At 39.8% G+C, this 22,005-nt stretch overlaps 1 protein-coding gene across 5 annotated transcripts in view; it reads right to left on the bottom strand.

The window, feature by feature from the left end:
• The window catches only part of ptprub (protein tyrosine phosphatase receptor type Ub), a 220,520-nt gene that overhangs the window by 62,566 nt on the left and 135,949 nt on the right, over nucleotides 1-22,005 (bottom strand). For all 5 annotated transcript variants that reach the window (XM_066682457.1, XM_066682459.1, XM_066682460.1 and 2 more), the window contains exons 8-12: nucleotides 16,750-17,067; nucleotides 13,362-13,471; nucleotides 7,961-8,162; nucleotides 2,216-2,318; nucleotides 66-339 (exon numbers count right to left, since the gene is read on the bottom strand). In XM_066682457.1, the coding sequence (XP_066538554.1) occupies nucleotides 66-339; nucleotides 2,216-2,318; nucleotides 7,961-8,162; nucleotides 13,362-13,471; nucleotides 16,750-17,067 (1,007 nt within the window). The remainder of the gene's footprint in view (nucleotides 1-65; nucleotides 340-2,215; nucleotides 2,319-7,960; nucleotides 8,163-13,361; nucleotides 13,472-16,749; nucleotides 17,068-22,005) is intronic.

Below are 22,005 nucleotides of genomic sequence, written 5' to 3'. Positions count from 1 at the left end.
CCAAATGTGCCATTATTTATTCAGAAATGACTCAATTTATGTGAGTTCAGTCAGGTGGCACTCACCCCTCTGAAGTTGCTCATGGCCTGGAAGTAGATGAGGTAGTTCTTTCTGGGGTCCAGAGGGCTGTTCCAGTAGCCGTTGTAGGTGTGGTTATCTCCCACAGTGAAGGGTGTGGCCTCGGGCAGGCTGCTGGGGGGCAATTCAGCGGTGTAGTAGTGTGGAACCCCCCGAGCCTGAGCCTCTCCATGAGAAGTAGGCACAGGAAAACAGTCCTGGCTCCCCAACTCCCTCTTCACCTTCCTCACAGTCTCCTCCTCCACCACCACCTGGTACGTACTGCACACACACCACAGACCATTAGCCATGCTACACTAAACCTTCCAGGATGGGCAGAGTTATCTGAATACAAGCACATTCACCTCATCTGTTCAATAATTATTAGTGCTTATAGAAGCACTGGCATTACATTTTTTACATTCTCACTATTTAAGAACAGCAGGATTCTGTTATACACAGAAAAACACCAGTGTGTATATATATATATATATATATATATATATATATATATATATATATCAGTGGCGATTGCTCTAAGACTGCAAGGGAAGCTCAGCTTCCCCTAAAATGTAAAAAAATAAGTGATCAAATATATACTGTTGTGTGTACATGTCAGTGAATAAATATGCACTACAACGCGCTCAACTTTTGTTCAGAATCAGCTTCTTATCACTGGTAAAGATGTTGCTTTCCCACAGTTTCATGGTGATTTAAACAGCGCGGATGCTGAGCGTCCACAGAGTTCAATAGCGAAGCAGCGAAACGAGACGAGTCATTGGATAAATGCTGGGCTTTGTCCCGCCCATCGGACGCTCAGCGTCTCTGGAGGTCTATGGGGCAGTGGGCTGGCCTCGGCTGGCCCGGACGCTCAGCTTCTGCATGATGATTGGATGATCTGTCTGAGGCTGAATCTCTTTTTGATTGACAGCTAAATGATCGAATCAGCGATCCTTGTAAAGATCCGTGGGCGCACAGGCGGACACACTTCACATGGGCCAAGGCCGTTTAAGCAGCCTAGCTCTGCTGGCCATTGAGAGGACACTAGTCAAGTCCCTGGAAAAGACGCCTTATTGGTACGACAGGGTCAAAGATCATTTTCTTGAAAAGGAACGGAGGGTAGAATTTACGTATAAATAAACAGACACATTTTATGATGTAGGCCGAAATTGAGCTTCCCCTCCTTGAAAGACCAGCATCCGCCACTGATATATATATATACATGTACAGGGGTTGGACAATGAAACTGAAACACCAGGTTTTAGACCACAATAATTTATTAGTAAGGTGTAGGGCCTCTTTTTGCGGCCAATACAGCATCAATTCGTCTTAGAAATGACATATACAAGTCCTGCACAGTGGTCAGAGGGATTTAAGCCATTCTTCTTGCAGGATAGTGGCCAGGTCACTACGTGATGCTGGTGGAGGAAAACGTTTCCTGATTCGCTCCTCCAAAACACCCCAAAGTGGGTCAATAATATTTAAATCTGGTGAATGTGCAGGCCATGGGAGATGTTCAACTTCACTTTCATGTTCATCAAACCAATCTTTCACCAGTCTTGCTGTGTGTATTGGTGCATTGTCATCCTGATACACGGCACCGCCTTCGGGATACAATGTTTGAACCATTGGATGCACATGGTCTTACTAAAAATAAACCCTAAATCTGCATAGAACATCAGGTGTTATTTTTTTCCTTGCACGAGATGCGCACAACTGTGTACAAATATCTGTATTTTCCTTTTCTATTCTTTTAATGTGTTTTATTTTGGGAGCTGAACAGCAAATGGTAGCTCCCCTATATCAATATCTTCCAGCTGATTATTGTGAGACTATGGAATACAGGCATAATTAAAACTTAGTTTTATGAAGATCACCACACAATTTATGTTAAATAAACATATTTGAAAAGTAATTGAAGGTAATCAGATTACACCACTGAGAATCCCTAATTCCTTAAATCCTTAAGATTATTTTTCTCATCAAAATCTTAATCCTGAAATATGTAGAAAACAAACTGCTGTGCCCTGGTGCTATGCCATTCATGTGTAATGATGGTATTACATAGGAATAGGGGTTTTACAATAACATAGCGTGGATGCAGATGGATACAGATGTAAGCACAACAATGATGATGTTATGATGATTTCATCCTCACCTGACTGGAGCCCCTCTGCCCTGGGCTGGACGAAGCAGGACGGTGATGGTGCTTTCTGTCTCACTCAGAGGAGATGGCATATCTCCGTAGTCAAAGGTGGGAGCTTCATACACAGTGAAGAATGGAAGAAAGTATATAGAGGAAAAAGGTTAAGAGAGAAAGTGAGTCACGGTTCAAGTTCCATCTACAGCATTTTTTAAACTGCTATTGAAACAAATGTCATACTGAAAAAATACGAACAATGAAAGCTGAAAAACTTAACAACAATGAGGGTTTTGGAATCTAACAAGTGTATAACTGGCAACAAACAATAATCCATTGACAACTGTATTATTCTCTCACATTTACATTTACAAATTTGGTTATTACAGGTGATATGAACATTATTTATAATGCCTTATGACATTTTAAAACACATAATACATTTATGCTATATGTATTATACATTTGTTTATAAGTCCTTAAGAATGCATTATAAAATGTGATAAGATTCTTATAAGCTTTGTTCACACTCCAGGGCAAATTAGATTTGCTTCTCGGATATTGTCACTGCCAAGTTAAAAGTGATTAATCCAAAAAAGACGAGGAAGGTGGTTGAGGGTAAAAATGACGGAAAAAAGAATGAGTCACTGTTAATTTGCTAGTTTGAAACTACAGCATGTGTCATACAGATAAGTCATGAGCATAATAAGAGATTTAACAGCTAAATGATTCTATGAAAATATCATGTGCTGGACTGTCAAAAAAAGGCAGTGTAGCTGAGACAATGTTAATGATTATCCTCCACCATGAGCAAATCAACAGCTGCAATTACCTCTACCTGCAGCCACATTCTACTCATCCCACCTGAATCCATGCTAGATGCTGGTTATAGGCTATGAACAACACCTTATTCTCTCCCTCGCTGCCCTGACTCCGCTCTCTAAACACAGACCCGCTGGTTGTCTAGGATACAGAGTACAATTAAAAAGCACCGAGTGAAGGTGAATATGAGAAACCTTCCCCGGAGAAGTCTGCCCTGAACACGAACAGCTTTCTTTAATAATGCCAGTCAATGGACCAAGGGGAGGAAAGGCAAACAATTACAGAGAAATCAATGATTATGGTATTAAAAGGTGCTTTGGAAAAATCGGAGCGGTGAGAGCAGGCTTCAATTAAAGTGAGGCATCTAATGGCATTGGCTCATTCAGCACATCAACGTCCATTCAGTCAGAAAATGACTGCCATGAGCGCTTACACACACACACACACACACACACACACACACACACACACACACACACACACACATACACACACACACACACACCTGCACACGCTGGCAGGAAAAACACATGCAGACACACTTCAAATGCACTGGTCAATACGTCTGTCAAGGCTGACAACACATAGGAGAACAATATCAAAGTTCACAAAAGATACATACACTTGTCTGACAGCATGAATCCAGGCAAAATATTTTTATTGATGCACTGTGAACTTGGCCTTGTATTTCCACCCAATAATTCTTCTGAAAAAACTTTTGGGAAAATAGTGGTTTTACTGACTTAAAGGCACCACTATTGCTATCTTTGGCTGGATTACTTTAAGAAGGTCTGCATCTTTTAAGGTGAAACAGTACGTTTGAAGGGAAAAACAACTGTTGTTTTTATGTGGCTGGATTTGTCTGGAGGTTTTTATTCACAGAATCTTGTTTGTAATCTCATCTAATTTTTTATCAGTTTTTAGCACTTTTACTTTCATGTAATTAGCACTTTCCAGAATTAAAAGTGTGTTTCTACATACATAATTTGGAACAGAAAAATCAATATAACAAACCTACCTCTTTTTTGTGATTTTCCAAAAATATTTTTCCACTAGAAACAAAGCCACAATGTGTAATGTGTTTTAATAAATATGTGTAATTGTATAGTTGTGGGCGGAACGGTGGCACGGCAGGTAGTGTCTCAGTCACACAACTCCAGGAGATTGTGGTGTCCTGTTCCGGGTGACTGTCTGTGAGGAGTTTGGTGTGTTCTCCCCATTTACTCCGGGTGCTCTTCAGTGTGTGAAGAGTGGGAGAAGAGGGTTGCATTGACAATTCAACACAATGGGGAGCACTTTGAACTAATTTTATAAGTGGTCAGAAACTTGTAAATAACTCATGAAAGAATAAAGTTAAGTTAGAACCATACCATTGTTTTTCTTGTGAAATTCCCAGTAAGTTTTATGTGTCACATGACCCTCTTCCCATTGAAAAAACAAAAGTTGGATCCAAAATGACCGAATTCAAAATGGCCACCATGGTCACCACCCATCTTGAAAAGTCCCATATACTAATGTGACCCAATAAGGAAGTTAATATCACCAACCATTCCCATTTTATTAAGGTGTATCCATATAAATGGCCCACCCTGTATATATATATAACATGGATAGGACAGACTGTAACACTAAACAAGGTGTCTATAGGGAAAGGTATGGCCCTCAATTAAAAGAGCCAGTTAGCTAGTTGTAAATAGCCCCTGCACCACTGTAAAGAAATGGCCTGGATGTACGTTTGATCACTAGCAAGAATGTACTAGTGATTATACATGTTTTGGAAATATTACTGTGACTTTTAATTTAGGGTTTAAATGCCCTTCTCTATTCACAGAGAGAGGAGTCCAGTCTTGTATGAGCAGGAATAACTGCCTGGCTGCAGTACCAAGATAAGGATGGAGTAGACAGACTTTCATATGACGTTGTTGGTTCATCATAGTGCTACAAGCTTGTCTCAGAGGCTTGAGTTCTGAAAACCGTACCTCATTTCCATGTCTGTCTCTCCATTAGTAATGACTGGTCTCTAAATCCATCATTAAAACTTTACACTAATATACTCCTCAAGGCCTCTGAGGCACGGTGGGCACACACACTGGGCTGGTGCAGTTCCAGAACGCCGCTGTGGTGATGTGGTGGAAGGATGGGCATCAGGCTGTAGTGTTGTCTGGCTGATAGGAGCATATGGTGTTTAGTGTGCTCTGCTTGCAGGCATCAGGGAGATGACAGTGGCGTCAGTGCCTTTGAGTGCAGAGGAAATACTGTAATGATGTATTTTTTTTTTTTTTGTGAAGGAGCTGCTCAGTTTTGGAGCAGCTGTAGAGACACTGCACAGTCAAACACACCCACACACTACTGCATAATGACTCCATCTCACACACATACACACCCACACACGTACAAACACTCACCTACACACAGATAATGACTTTTGAGCATCCGCATCCACACACACACACAGAAACACACACTCAACTCCCAAACAGCAGCATCCGCGCACACACACACACACACACACACACACACACACACACACACACACAGAGATACTTTGGAAAAAATACACAGGCACACAGGATCCTGAGAGACACCACCAGTGGAAGATGGACATTCATATTTAAAATGTTGTATTCTTACCTCAATTAAGCCTCATAATTACGATAATTAGTGGGTGGAAATTAACTTAATATCCCCATTTAAGTAAAAGTAACTAAACACAAGTATGAATGTTACTTTTATACAGTATTTTTCCAGGCACTCAAAGTGCTTTAAATTCTTTGGAACATCAGGGAGATGCCTTAATCACCACCAATGTGCAGCTTCCACCTGGATGGTGTGACTGCACACAAACTTTAGCAGCATGCTCACCATGCACCAGATATTAGGTAAAGAGTGGAAGACAAAGAGAGTGATTAAGCCAATTTAAGCCAATTTATTTGATGCTGGGGATGATTAGGAGGCCAGAAGTGACCACAGTTTTAGATTTAATTTGAATCTCATTTCTTATTTTTACCCCTACCCCTTGTTTTAAGTGTCATCTTACCTGTTGAAACCAGGCTACAAAGTATATGGGGTTAAAATCTTCCCCTACAAAATGGGGACAACCCTCTAAGAGCCTGATAAGTCTTCAGAACATAGAAAAAAAAACAGTGCTACAAGCAGCGCACTGTAGGCAGCTCTGCCACCCTGCAGTGAAATCAGAGGGGCACTGATGGATTTTAGTTAAATGAAATGTATCATATGCCTTCAGAATTCTTCAGCAATCATTTATTATCACCCACTAAGTCTTCTGTGATATTGAGCATCTTGTTGTTGGAACATTCCAGTACCACCTTAAAATTTGCAGTAGCTTCAGGTGCCAGAATTTAATTACTTTACCATTTAAAGTGGAACTTTACATTTACTATCTACTGAGACATTAGCATATTACTAGAGATGTTTCACACGTCTTATGGGGTAAAGTGTCATAATATATTGAAACTACATAAAAGTTAAATAATAATTTTGATAGTTTTTCAAAAAGAAAAGGGGTTTTATAGTCATGGGCACAGTGATTCACAAGGCATTTATATATATCTTTTTTTTTTTAAGTGTGCCTCAGAAAATCTTTGTTTCAAGGGCCATATAGCCCTAAGCCTTCGCCCTACCCCTCTGTTCCAACAAGAACAGAGACATATTTCCCCAGGCAAAAAAGAGGGTTAAGGCTCTAGTAGGATTCTCTCAGAGAAGAACATCTGTGTAGGACCTTGCTCTTTTCTAGGAATTGCCCAGGGATATGTAATAACCTTTGAGACCTTTATAAACCACAGGACCTCGGATTTATAATGTCACCTGTCACATGCAAGCATTGGACTCCAGCAATAGGACCCTCTTTTGGACCTGCCAACACCGTTTTCAGGAGCCACACAAGCTTTTCTAGGATGTCCTCCATTCAAATACTGGTAGATGGAGTAAATCCATCAAGTAAGGGTTCATTGAGTTCAGTACATTAGTAATCACTTTGAGCCCAGAATTCAGTTTTCCAATTATTTTCATTGCCAAAAAAAAAAAAAAACTACTGAAGAAACTGTTCTTTCTTTGTTCACATTAAGATTTTATGATTGATAAACACCTCCTCAAAATTAGAAACTATTGAAAATCTCTTTTCAATACACTCCAGTGCAGATATAGTAGTGGAAGTTTAAAAGCTATGGTTTTGGCTGAATTTCTTCATTCTTTTTGGTAACTTTTAGCCTTCTACAGCAACCTAATGGCTGCCAGGTTTCAGACAAGTGCTTGAATTGTGTTCATCTTCAACTCCTAAATCAAAATGCAGAGCTTACTGACCTTACCTGGTATTTTTAATGGCTTATTCATAGCTTTTCTAAACTTTAACATTTCCACAATGGTCCCTCAAATGCTTTCAGTGGCTCTCAGTCAAAACTTCAAAAAACAAAACAAAAACTAAATTTAAAAACTGTTAATTAATCTAAAATGGAGAATACAATATTACTGTAATGTGCATTATTATTAGAACTTCTAATAATGCAGACCAGACAAAAACACAAGTCTGCAAAAACCTCAAGTCAAATGAACTCTATCTCTGCCTCTCCCAACGTTTTCCTTTTTTGTCACCATTTTTTCCCTGTCTGTCTCACTCTTTTTACCCTCTGCCTCACTTCACAGCCTTTCTCCTTCTCAGATTTTCTCTTAACTCATCTGTCTCTCACCCTCTCTCGTTCTGTCTCTCTCCTACCTCGACAATCATTCACCCTCTCACAGACTCATCACTTTTCTTTCTGCCACTCCCATCTCCTTTTTCCTGCTTTCTCACCTCTTCTTTTGTTTTTCTGTCTCTTATACTCTTCTTCTTCTTCTCTCTCTCTCTCTCTCTCTCTCTCTCTCTCTCTCTCTCTCTCTCTCTCCCTCCCTCTCTCTCACCCACAGATATAAATGTCTTCTCCTTACCAGAGATGTTGGTGGTGATTTCGGTGAGGGCGGTCTGTCCGAAGCCCTTGGCAGTTCGAGCGCGTACAGAGATGAGGTAGGTGGTACCGGGGTGCAGGTTGGAAAACATGTGGTACGTTTCATTCCTCAGTTTGGAGACAGTGCGTCGAGGGCCCGGCACGTTAATCCCAGGGTCAGACGATTCAATGCTCTGGTAGCTAATCTGGAATTAGACATAATAAATTCAACATATTTACTCACAGTATTATATACTGGTTGCCGTTAACTTTTAGGGTTGTGAAAAGTCCCTTTCATATGATGTTTTGCAAAAAATTTAAATAAAAAAATAAGAGCAAAAAAATAAATAATAGGTTTAAACCTGCCGTTTGTTTGATGATAGCTGGTAAATACACCAAAAAAAACTTTATTAACCTTGTAGCTTCAGTATAAAATTATAGAAACATATTTTCAGACTCCAAATATTTCTTGTTTGACCTACATTTATGATGAAAATGTACACGTTTGATTCCCCATTACATTATTCCTTTACAATATTTATACCTTTTACTACTTGTATACTCTACTTTATGTTTATGATTAATCCATGCTATCAGAAATGTGTACACTGAATGAACTGAGAACCAAAAGATGCATTAAGAGCTTGAAGCACAAGGACGGCGCTCATATATACTGCTTCACTTTATTCATCACCTTTTTTTGATAGAGACCAAGGGCTGGTGGAGATTAGTGCAGAGAGCCACATAATACCCTTGTGCTCCTGATAAGTGTGTGGAGAGGATTTGGAAGCGCTCAATGCCTCTGCACACAGCCCCTTTTGTGCTCTCCATATTGAAGGTATGGATGATAGCAGTGGGAGGGAACCAGGCGGACCTACCAGCCACCCCACCACCGCCCCCCAGGAGCCCACGGTCCTGCTCGATGGGGCTCAGAGAAGAGCGGTCAATGCCGTAATCTGAGAGCAATAAGAGAGGATTTCACCCTGTGCCACATAAAGCTCTGCCCTCTCACTCTGTCTGTCCCTTGCTCTCTCCCTCTCCTCTTTGCCTGGAGAGATCGTGATACTTTGCTTCTGTCACAAAGGAAAAAAAAAATCCACCCCAGTCTCCACTTTATATGTCAAGCCACAAATCCCATTTAATAACATCCTTGAGATGACATTGAAAGATGCAGGGGCTAGCAGGCTCGGGGACAGAGGGGCCGCAGCTAAAGGGAGGAAGTAAATCCAAGAGACGTGATAGGTGAAAACAGGAAAAGGTGACATTCAACAGGAAGAGGTGACCAGACGACTCCGCTGACTTCATCCAGGTCATAAACACAAAACCCCTTCACACTAAAGGGGAGACAGTTTAACGTCTGACTGAGACTGTGTCTCTAAGGCTGGCATCAAAAATAGCTCAAAGTGAGAGACATAGGGATCATCCTGCTGTTCCTGCTGCTGAGATGCGGCTATGCAGCATAGATCTATCTACAATTTGGGATTTTTAACACAGTTCTCTTCACAGTTTTAAGGTGTACAGACAAAATCTATACTGTGCCTGAACTCATTTGACCCACAACGTTCTGTTCAGTACTGGGAATGGTTTAGTTGAACTCTAACACAGTTCAAAACCATAAGTCTCAGCCTTATGCTCAGGCCCTAAACATTAAAAACAATATCAGCGCAGGCCAGAGTGAGAGTTGGGAGCAGGGACAATGCTCAGGCACAATATATAACTGGGCTTAGAGTGAGTACACTTTTAGCTGCTGCCTATTTCACTCTCATGTGACTCTAATTCAACATCACTGGACAGCTCAATATATTTGAAGGAGAGCACTAACTGTTTATATTAACTGTTATATGACACGAACTGTTATATCAGCAAACAGACACCCACACTGGCTAGCGCCTGTCTTTTTTTTTTTTTTGAGAAAGCAAAGCCAGTTATGGTGGCAGCACCAAGGATCAGACAAAGTAATATTGAAAACAAGCAGCAGAATTGTACAAAAGAAGAGTACAAAAAAAATACTGAATAAATTAATTAATTTTTAAAACTAACTGAAAGTAAATAGAAATAGCAAAAATTAAAACATACAAAATTTATATTCATTTTAGCAGAATGAGGAAAACTGAAGGGAAAAGCGAAGGAGTGGCAAAGAGGTGCCTGACAGAAGACGTGACATTCCACAGGAAAAGGTGACCAGACGGCTCCACTGACTTCATCCAGGTCATAAACCAAAGACACCTTTACTCTAAAGGTGAGACAGGTTAGTGTCTGACAGATGCAGAGCAGGAGAGAGAGAGAGAGAGAGAGAGAGAGAGAGAGAGAGAGAGAGAGAGAATTCAGCCTCTGAGAGAGGAAGTGAGGAAAGAAACACTAAGATAGAGAGAGCGAGACGCTGGCTAAAGAAAGACCTGCTGGATTTCCACCAAACTCAAAACTGTGGCTGATAAACTAGGGACAACAATGTAGGACTAAAAGACCCAAGCCTCAAGTGCAAGCCTCATCTGGGATTTGTTTCTATTCCTGAACCTCAATTTATTCCCAACTGCTATTTAACAACCAGCAGTACCACCAAAACTCACTTTCAGAAACATGCAGGCTATAAGCTAGTGGTACCACTTTAAAATAAGACTGCACTTTTGAAAGGTATATAAACGATTTAGAACCTGTTAATCACATGGTTATTAATTAGGTTTTACACACCTTAAACACTGACCTCTTTTTGTCTAATACTGAAAATGTCAGAGAATGTACTGATAATGTCAAGGTAAAAAATAAGCTAAGACCTGAGAATGTGAATTTAGTCATTTTATATATTAAGGTGCACCACATCATCATCAATGTCTAAAAAGACATTCTATTAGTGGTTAACTAATTCAACTTGGTGGTTAAATGGTTAAACTTATTGACAAATATGTGTTGAAGCTGATAGGGCTAATGTCGACTAATTGGAGAAGACAAGGCAAGATCTTTCTGCAAGAGTTTTAACAGTGTAAATGGAATTGGGTTCACTATTTGGCAAATAAGAGGTTACTGTTACATTTTTAATCTATGTAGTATAAATGATTATTAATAATTGTAATGAGTTTACAACCTAATAAATAATGTTAATAAACACATTTATAAATTATTTAACTTTAACTTTTATAAGTGTAGTCTTATTCTAATGTGGAGCTAGAGCTTTAAAAATTATGGCATTTTATTAATTGCCAGACTAACAACTGACCAAAAACACCACTGCCCTCTAAAGCTGTAACAGCACCAAAATAAATTTGGTTGTTTCTTGAGACGCATACATTTATGCTTTAAATTATTGACACACGATTTGCCTCAAGTGGATTAATAGGTTAACAAGCATCCAGTTCACATTGTGTTAGCTGCAAAGTAAATATATGATTGTGAAAGTTAACAACTGTGGAGAATAAATAGGTAAGCTTAGAAAAGCTATGAGCTATGAGCTAGTAATATGAAATCATATACAAAGACATTTATCTTGGTATATGGGTTTTATTACAGGGCTATATACCTTGGGAATGCAGAATTTTGTGTAAGACACCTTTCTGTCGTTTATAGAAGGGTTGGTACAGGAGGGACCAATTAGAGAGGTGTTCTTCCGGCTCTAAAGCCACAGGCGGAATGCAAGGCCAGGCTTCATTCACTGATTTAAACATGCTGATGAACCTCCAAAGAGCCTGCACCTAGCTGTAAACAGGCCATAACAACTCAGTACTTACAGCCACTTGAGACAGGGCACTTAATAAGCCAAGAGTAAATCCATAGGAGAACATTTGTGACAGATGCCATTCATTATAATAACTCACCAAGCTGTCAGCCAAACACAAGAAGACCTTACTGCATTATTACAGTGTTACACATTTACATGTATGAGCTATTTCCCATTACGAGGACTGCTTTAGCACTCGCTTTTAACTGACTCACTTTTAAGGGCTCATATTTCCTTGCATCTTATTTTTCTAACAAAGGACCACTTAAAATTTTTGTGTTGGTACATAAAGCCAAAGTTTATGAACTCATAATTCATGTTTACCACACCATATGCAACCTCTCGTATTGCTTAGAAATAAACAGGCTGTTTTGTTCCTGTGCTGCTGAGACATATGTATGGTCAAGATTTATGTTTTGATCAGATGATCTGTATTGTGTCTAGTTTGAAAAGTAGTCTGGGTAGAAACGCTACTAAAATCTTTAAACGTCTAAATTTCCATATATAGACTGTACAGACCAGGAAGTGAATGTTCCGCTTACTAAATCCAATTATTTTTCCAGAAAGCAAAGAAAATGAGTATATTCCCATGATATTAGGATCTTTAATTAAATACGTGGGAATGAAAGCAACTCTGCACATTGAGAGCTCAGGTATCCACTAAATACCACGAGTAACGGTACAGAGAATGTTATGGCATTGTGGCTTGGAATCTGTGGCAAGGGTGTGAGAGCAGACCACCCACACAACCCCATCTAAAAGACAGACACAGACACAAACCATTGAGTTATTGTTCCTTTCTCATTTCCACTAATGAGGAGAAGAGGGGGGATGAAGGAGGCTGTCAAAATTATTTCCAATGGTGGGCTAAGCTATAATTACCTGAGTAAACATCCTTCAACTCTGGTGGGTAAATCTATTCTTCTAACAGTGCTCCGTAACTAAAAGCTCAGACCCCAAGTAAACAAAGAATGTCAGGGTCTTTCTGCTGGGTAACTAATAAGGTAATACATTTAAACTTATCAACCTCTGATATGAAAGGTTTTACATTTTTAACCCTACCCAAAATGTATTCTAACAGATGAGGCTTATCAGACTTTCTTCCTCAGTTCTGCATGGCTCCAGTGTAAAACTCAAGACTAAATCTTTAACAAGTTGCTGCTGATTGAATACACTGTGGGTAAGGAGAATAGTCTGTACTTATTATTTTGTAGGAATTTTTTCCGTTACAGTAGGGATGCACTGATGTGGGATGTGTGGACTGGAAAATCTAGAGTTTTTCATGAACATGTCTGCCTATGCCAATAAAATGAAAACATTTGTACATTTCAGGAAAAAAAAAGTAGAAAGTGCAGATGATCTTGCCCTTCTGGATCAGAAAAATGACATAATCAAACACCTGTTTTATATAAATTTTAAATCTAAACATCATTCGTCTTACTGCATTGTTTATTTTTAAGCAAATATCTGTTTTCAGTACTATACAATATCAATACTAACCTGAATCTAATTTCATTATCAATATCTTAATGGTAATGGAAAAGCACTTCACCAGTGGTGCAAAAAAGCTAGGCCTGGAGGGCCATTTTCCAGTAAAGTTTTGGAGTGGTTTTGCTGGAAATTGTCCCTTCCAACTAAAATTGCTCCCCACTGGACTAAACAATAGGTGTAAATCACAGAAACATTAAACAAATACCTCGTACTGAGTGATGAGACCATTGGGTTCCACTGGTTCCTCCCATTTCAGGAAGATCATGTCATCCAGAGGTGTGAAGGTCAGGGATTCTGAAGCAATTCCACCTGGAACTGTGAGAGATTTGTCTATCAATATACAGGAGGATCACTAATATTAAATTAACTTGTACAGTGCTTAGTTATTACTACTATCTACTTGGATGATATTGCTGGTATTAATTCATATGTGATTTAAATATGGCATTTGTTAGTGTAGTGTAGTGGATAGTGCCACTGTTTCTATATAGATATATGGGTTCATTGGGCAAGACTCCTAATATCACACTAGCCTACATCAAAATGGCTAGTCTTGTCACAAGTGTCATACAAATGTCATAAAGGCAAATGAATAACCTCTCAAGGTCAAAACTTTGTGGTGGAACACCAACTTGTGGGTTCAAAGCTAAGCACCATGACAACGTGTTCCATTACACTGTGATAATCAGACAGATTGAGCTATGAAAGCCTTTGAGTTTTAAAGAAGAATGAGCTCAAACTCAAAGCACACAACACAAAACGCACAATGCAAAACAATGCATGACCATGAGGAGCATCTGACAGTCATTAAAGAAAGAGGCATATGAGAACCTCTAGTCCTTTGTAGGCTGAATTCTCTCATCATAAAGCTGACAGATTAACACAGACATCCACACATCATAGAGGCATAGCAAATTAGAGCTGATGCACTATTTTTAACAGCATAAGAAGAGTGACTGAGACACAGAGCCTGTTAACTTAGCTTAATAACAGAGACAGAAAAGGAAATACTCAACAGCAGGCAAAGCTAGTTTACACAGAAGGGAAGCAATTATGATTTAGAGAGAGCAGGCAATGTGGCACTCATGTCTGCAGAGCTTCAACTAAAGCCAACACAAAGCTGCTATGAGTGACTTGCAATGCAAAGCTCAAGTTGATAACAGGGCTCTTTATTTAGCCCTGCAGCATTAGCATGGAGTTATTACCACTGAGAAGGGAAACAGAGGAGGAAGAGAGACAAAGAGAGAGACTAGAAGAAAGTGAAAGCAGAAAGAAAGACAGATTTGTTGTTGTTGTTTACTTCTTGTTCCTGACACTATATTAAAATTATGCAACTATATATGCACCCACAATGTACTGGAATGTATAATGATCAGATACATACCTATAGCTATTTTGGCAAATATATTATGAATTAATACAACATAAAACTTCAAGAAATGTATAGATTAATATGTAATAAAATTGTTTGTATATTACAGTTTAAGTTACTAGAAAATCACTGACATTCCACACATATATTTCTGTAAATCTGTATAAACATGAAATCTATCTTTTACGTTTTTATTAAGCAACTATGAAAATGAAATGAAATGCCAGTAGGATGTCAGAAAGAGGTATGTATGATTGCTCTGAGGAATTTGCTGAATATCAATTGTGATTTAGATTGTTGTTTTACCATGTCATAATTCATTTGCATAAACTCGATTTGTTGCTTGTCACTGTCACTTGAAACTTGTCACTAAATCACTGCTACAAATCGCCTACTCTCACAGGAAATGAGAGGCCGTCTGACGTATTGTCACCTGCTGTTGTGAACCCAGAGTAAGTCCACTGCCAATGGCACAAACTCTGCCCAATAACTTCTTGCCCACAGGCTTTTAGAAAATTAAATTAAATAATAGAAATTGAGATTTGAGATCATTTCATAAATTTGAATTTGAAATTTTAATCTCAGTGTACAATGTTCAACACAGCTCCAGTGCACAAATATACACTAGTCGCATTGTAGCTTGAATTTGCACAGAGAAAAGCAGCCAGTCTAAAGTCTTTAATACTAATATTAACAAAATTCATCTCATGTTTTCATCTGATGCTATAATTAAGCTAGTCACAACGCATGTTGTGTTGTACCTTTTAGAAAGAACTTGTGAGTGGTAGTTGATCCCAAACATTACAAATTTGCTAAATGATCCATCCATCCATCCATTATCTGTAACCGCTTATCCAGTTTTAGGGTCGCGGTGGGTCCAGAGCCTACCTGGAATCATCGGGCGCAAGGCAGGAATACACCCTGGAGGGGACGCCAGTCCTTCACAGGGCTTGCTAAATGATATTGAACAATTTTCACATTAACGTTTAATAACATATGTTTATTCTGTGCTATACATAGGCTTTGTACTTTCTGTTGTCATGTGCCAGTAACCCTCTGATGACTCTTAGTCTAACCACTTAATCTGTTGCCATGGTTTTTGATGCTGCTCCTGGGTTTGATGCTACCTCTGAAATCACACATCATTCCCATTTTACCAGCTCTGAGTCTAAACATATTTCTCTGTTTTAAAGCAAGACCCCAATGCAAATCTGCACCTGTTTTTTAAAAGTGGGGGGAAATCAATGCAAAGAAGGTCGCAAAGAAAAGTGGCAGACATTAGCAAATGGAGCAGAATAAGTGATTGTGTGTCATATCTCCTACATCTCCTATTACATTTGGTGCTACTCTCCCTTATTTAGTCATGAATATGGGAAAGAAAGGCATATTTTACATTATCCTTCCATGCTCACAGGTCTTAAAATGTGAGTGTAGGCTTGTGTGGCAGTTCTGTACATAACACAAAGGCAGAATGCATATGATTTGCACTCAAAACTAGTGCAAAAGGCTTAGTGAATCAGGCTCTGAGTCTCCAGAAAAGTCTTTTAGATCTCCTGTGTGCATGGAGAGTGTGGGAGAGAGAAAACACTCTGACACACTGAATCTATCACTTTCTGCTGTGACAGCCTACAAGGAAGAGTTGCAGATTGAAGCTTTTGAAATGTGTTGATAATTGAGGCTTTCTCTTTCTTTCTCTCTCTCTTCTTTCTCACACACACACATATATAATGCATAGAAAAGTATAACACTGTGCAAGCACACACACACACACGCACAAACAAAAAGCTTGTGTTTTGTCTTTTATTTTCCCCATGGAAAAAATGATTTGTCCTTCATCCAGGAATCTGCACACTGCCATGGCCAGATATAATGCAGAAATAAGCACAAAATCTCCCGCTACTTGCTCCTCAGCGGGCCTTTGTGAGAATAATTAATTTTTCATCCACATCGATGGAAGAGGGTATGTGTCTTTATTATGCTGATGCTGACTGGATCAGAGAGAATTGTTTTTACTTATACTTTTCCCTAGACATGCTTCAGGAGATGAATGAAGACAAGTCGAGACTGCCAAGCCTTCTTTTCTTCCACTCGGCTCTGAGCTAGGGCTTGCCAAACCACAGGAAAATTTTATGGAGTGGGGTCTGTTTTAGTTACAGTACATCTGTGTGTGATAAATCAACTGGATGAATACATGGACCCTACTAATGATAGCATTCCTCACCATCTTCCTCCGTCTGGAAGGTGACCTCTTTGCCCTCCTTCTTGCCCTCGGTGTTGGCAAGGGCCAAGCGCACATGGATAGTGTGATATGGAGGCAGATCTCGGAGGGTGAAGCGGGAAGTGTTGCGCTCCACGGCCAGGCACTCCCGCACCGTGGTGTTGTGCCCACCGCCGCCTCCCGCCGTGGCATAGCGGTAACACAGCGAGACAGAGTAGGTGTGGCAGCGTGTCAGGTTAAAGGCCAACGGCTCCCATTGCAGGGTCAGCTGCCGAGCTTGGACCTCTAATGCCCTCAGACCTCGCAATGCCCTCATCGGCTCTGTGGAAGAGGAAGACAAAGAAAGAGAATGGTGTATAACAAAATTGTCATTCCCTTAACATCACTGCCTTTCAGCCTCTGCATTCTAGAAAAACACAGGAAAAACTGTTCTTTATGGGGGATAAACTGTGTTTCTGTCTTAAAGCAATCACAACTGTTAGAAAATGTGAAGTGTTACGCACTAATAACATTCATTTTCATTAGTGACATGAGGAAAACATGTCAAACTGAAAAGCAGAAACCTTCATTACAGGGTTTTAATGCGTCTGCAATAGCCAGCTGCATTATTCTGTAGTCAACATCCTAACCACATTAGGAACTCTCAGTCTAAAACATCAAGAATGACCCTTTTGGTTCCCTATTAGATCAGCCATGTTTAATAAACACTGACCAGCCACAAGATAAAAACCTCCACCATGTACTGTGTATAACATTGATAATGTCATACAGCAGTACATGGCAATGAGTGGGATAAATTAAGCAGCAAGTAAATATTCAGGCCTTGAGGTTGATATCAATTTCTTGCCTTTGTGAGAATAAGTGGCAAAGGCAAGAAATTGATATTGGAGAATGTCATTTCATTTTCTCAACAGAGAATTCAACTTACAGCTTAAGTTCTTAATACGAACATGTCACCAACTAAAGAATGGCGACAAGACTTCAGAGGTCTTCCACAATTGGTGTTGGCAGCTCCTGGGTGAAGCTGTCAGTAAATGCTGATCCAAGGTTATGACCAAACGCCCGTGTTCATCAAAGGATTGCAAATGGACAGTGATTATATTTCACTGCCATACAAATCTCACACACTTTTAAATGGACATGAAGTGGTGTCATATGAAAAAAAAAGCTACTACTAGGTTTGTCACGTTGAAAGCACAGTGAAATGCAGTGTGGCAGTTTGCAACTCTGTTTATGGTAGATTACATTCACTTCTCCACACAGATTCAGCACTGAATTTGCAGATGTTTTTCAGTGGAGTAAAAGAAACTGAAACAAAATTTTGAATCAGCACTCCAACAAAGTACTACAAAGTAATTGTATCCTTTTTTTCACATTACCTAGATCTAAATAGCTACACTTCCATATAAACTACACATGTTGGTATTTGTTGATGAGAAAGGGGAAGGCAAAACGTAGCTAATAGCATTCATTGCTTGCGTCCTGATTGCTTGTTGAACTTTTGCAGTTCAGAAGATTTTGTGAATATGGACCATTGCTTGCAATCTCTCAATAGCCCATGAGCCTCTGTAGTTTATAAGACTTTTTTTTCTTGCTCACTAGCCACCTGTAGGGGGCACCGCTACATCCAAAACAGGCCTTCTGCTAACAAGCATGAAACTCATGCCAATTAAGTTAATTAATAGAACAGGCTGTTGGTTGCCCACACACCCACCACCATTTCCCGCCTACGTGTCACTGAGCAAATGAAAAAGTCTGTTTGCTCCTTGCCTAAGGGCCCTGCAGTGACAAAAACAACAAGCCCAAACCAAGGACATCCATATCTCCCAGTTATAGTTACTGCTGGGTCACTGTATGTGACCACTTATTTTTAGGATGTCACCATTTCTGCATGGATACTACCAGGTTAACAATGCCTTCATTTGGCTGGAACAAGAGGAACAGCCATTTATTTGGCCTGTCCATAGCTCATGCAGCATCGGCTGAGAAGACAGAGAGAGCCACTGTCCTCCAGAGCACAGTCACACCAGTGTTTCAGACAAGGCACGAGAGCAAAGGACACTACTGAACACCATCAATGAATGCATTTGTCACGCTCCATTATTAACAAAATCAATGCATTTTTGTCAAACAATATTCCACATAATGTATTGTATTCCTTTGTTCTTTTAATGGTGGGGGCTGTTGACTAATGGCCCTGAGCAGAAGGCAGTGACAGAGGAGAAAGTATAAAGTTACTGCCCAAGGTCTTTATATTTCCTCCAGGAGGCTCTTTTTAAAGGACATCTTCACTGCACTGCAGGTATCACTTATTATCCACAGTAAGATATTTACTGGGCTAATGTCCAGAGTGATAGAAGACTTTACAAAGACAATCCCAACTATACGAACAATAAACAACATTACTACGATACAGTTCTTACAGTTTTTACAAGTTCATAGGGAAATGATGCCCATTCCATACTGTGCTGAACATTTACGATACATTTGAATCCTAACTTTACTGTCAATCACAGATAACTGAAAAAAGCTTCATCTCAGACATTTTGTGAGTTGCTTGGCTAGCAGAGGTAAAGCTCAGCAGGAAACACAAGCAAATAGAGTGTTGATTGTCTTAATGAAGCTATTGATTGTTAGTTAAAAGCAAACACACTGGGTGCTTTGGCACGTGTTCTCTTGAAAACTCAACCAGACCATCTACACAGTGCTCATTGAGGGTCTCAAAGTGGGCTATTGTGCCATTCCACTTCCCTTAACCCGGTTTAGAGGCTTTGTCGGCCTGCCAGCCGTCACTGCAGGCGCCCACTCCTTGGCATCTCTCTGAAATGAGACAGAACACAGTAAGGGTAGCCAAAGGCCTGGAGCGGCGTACTTATCGCCCCAGGACAGCTGGGAGTGCAAACAGGCCAATTTCCGCCTTATTACTCCAGGTAATGTTGATGCATGGGGAAGCTTGCTGGAGTCACACTCAGATGGTGGACTGCACGGGTGTCGGTGAGGACTTGGCTATCATTGAGTTCGAAAAGGGCCTGGGGGGAAAACATTTGTGTCTTTAAGCTACAAATTCAATGAGGTCAGAGGGATGTCTCGTCAAGTTATTATTTGTAGAAAAAGAAGAAAATAAGGAGGAGCTTACCACCCTTTGACTCGATTACTCAGAAAAGGATCTCATGCTTATTTAAGTGTCTGAGGCTCTGTAAGTCTTGTTTTTTTTTTCTTTTTTTTCTCTTGCTGGGATGCTCATGTATTCCCCTTAAGGGCATTGAATTCATCATTCACACAAGTGTTCATCAGAAAGCACATAAACCAGCTCCAACACGTATGAAAAAATTGAGAATAACTTTTTCAGTAGGAATATATTGAGTATAACTTGAGAGCATAAATTTGGTAATGAAAAGCACTATTTCAGTTGCTGTTAGAATGCTAACATATACATTTAAATGGCCATAAGCAAACATTTTGCCAATATAATTTTCTTCCCTTTGTGCACCATTCAAAGAGGACTTTAGGGCTCAAAGCAAGGACTGGAAAAAGGCTACTGATTCCTGAGAATGCAAACTTATAAGATCTGTGCAGTTTTAGTACAAGAGTTGACACACTGTCAAAAATCACTGGCATGATGAAAAAGCTCACTGAATTTTTTTCCTTGTTTTGACAGAGTATTGCTCTGGTGTGGAACAGAGCTGAAACGTTTGATCTTAGGGGGCTGAAGTGTCCAGCAGATGTCTACAGCGACCCAGCAGCAGCAGAAGGAAAGACACCTGAAAAAGGAACCTCTTCACTCGTCGCTTTAATCCTCTGAAATCTAAAGTTGTCACTGTCATTCAGCCAAATTAAAACTTTATCAAATTAACTATTTATGGGACATTAATTATGCAACATGTTTCATATTAAATTTGTTTACATTATTTATCAAGTTGAAGTATTTATATATAAATAAATTTATATAACCATATAATCATATTTATATAATTGCAAGTCTATCAGCATTGAGTTTATTTTGAGGTATTCGTGTCAATGGGCTCAAGCCCACACTTCTGTTTTATTATTTTTTTTTTTTCTAATTTGCAAGCGGTCAAAAAACAGGGCGAAAAAAAAAAATGCAGTTATCCTTTCCTAGCCCACTTTCCAGTATTTTTTTAACAAACACAAATAAAAAAAAACTTGAATGTTTTTATTTTAGCACATTCAGTAAGTTATGAAATTATGAAATAAAACGAAAGGTTTAGGGGAAAGGAAATAAAAAGGAGATATTTCACTGAGTATACACTATGGGGGATCTAGGAAGACTAATGCTCAATGTTCCTCATCCTAGTGATGGCTCATCAAGCACACCTGGCTCCAGCCTCCCATGTTCCGCTACATGTTCTCCGCTCCTTCAACTACACCCACAGGAAAGCACAGGCTTTATGTGCTATGTAGGTCACTGCTGGGAGCTTTCCGCCAGGGAAGGGAAAGACGCGAGTCAGAAACAAGCCAGTCATGTCACACTTATTTCATTTTTCCTGCTTTTTTTTAGGGTGGGAGGAATCACTTCGGGGTCCCAGAAGCTTCCGCAGCGCTGGCAGTAAAAAACGATAACGAGGCTCTTGGAGAAGATAGACCCTCTGAGCTGCATGTACATATTCCCGGCCACACAATGAAACAAACTAATAAGCTGTCTTTGGGAGCCGGCAGGGAACATTTCACACAGCTCCAATGACGCAACTGTCAGTACTACGGCTGGGCACAGGAGCTAATAGTGTCCCTGTGCAGATATGGAGGAGGAGGCCATTTTGAGGGGCTTGCAAGACGCAGGGGAAGGTTATTACAGTTTCACCGCATGCCACAGAAGCCAGGACTCACGTAGTATATAGAGAGAGATGAGGCTAAGTTCTCTCTATAAAAACCATTCAGGAGAACTGTGCCCACAGACTCAGAGAAAACATAAGGGTAATACTCCACATGCCTGGCTCCAAAATTAAGATTAAGATTGGATAGAGTGCCCTTCTCGTACTGTACAGATAGCTCTGCTTCACTTACAGTACAAAATGTCATATTGAAATTTCACTATACACTGAAAAAGGCAGCTGATAGGATTTATCTGATGTAAATGCGTACATTTAACCAAGTATATACATGTTCACTGACATACAAATACACATTTATAGCATTTAATCATTCTTTAAGACTCATTTTACTAGACGCAAATACGTCAAGATGTCGCAGTCCGACAAATATCCTTAACAGGTATTTTTAGATTAAGACGCCAGTTTTAAA

This window comes from Hoplias malabaricus, chromosome 10 (genome assembly GCF_029633855.1).
Source record: "Hoplias malabaricus isolate fHopMal1 chromosome 10, fHopMal1.hap1, whole genome shotgun sequence".
NCBI classification, from domain to species: Eukaryota; Metazoa; Chordata; class Actinopteri; order Characiformes; family Erythrinidae; genus Hoplias; species Hoplias malabaricus.
The sequence above is the reverse complement of the archived record's forward strand: the minus strand, read 5'-3'. Positions and strand labels throughout refer to the sequence as shown.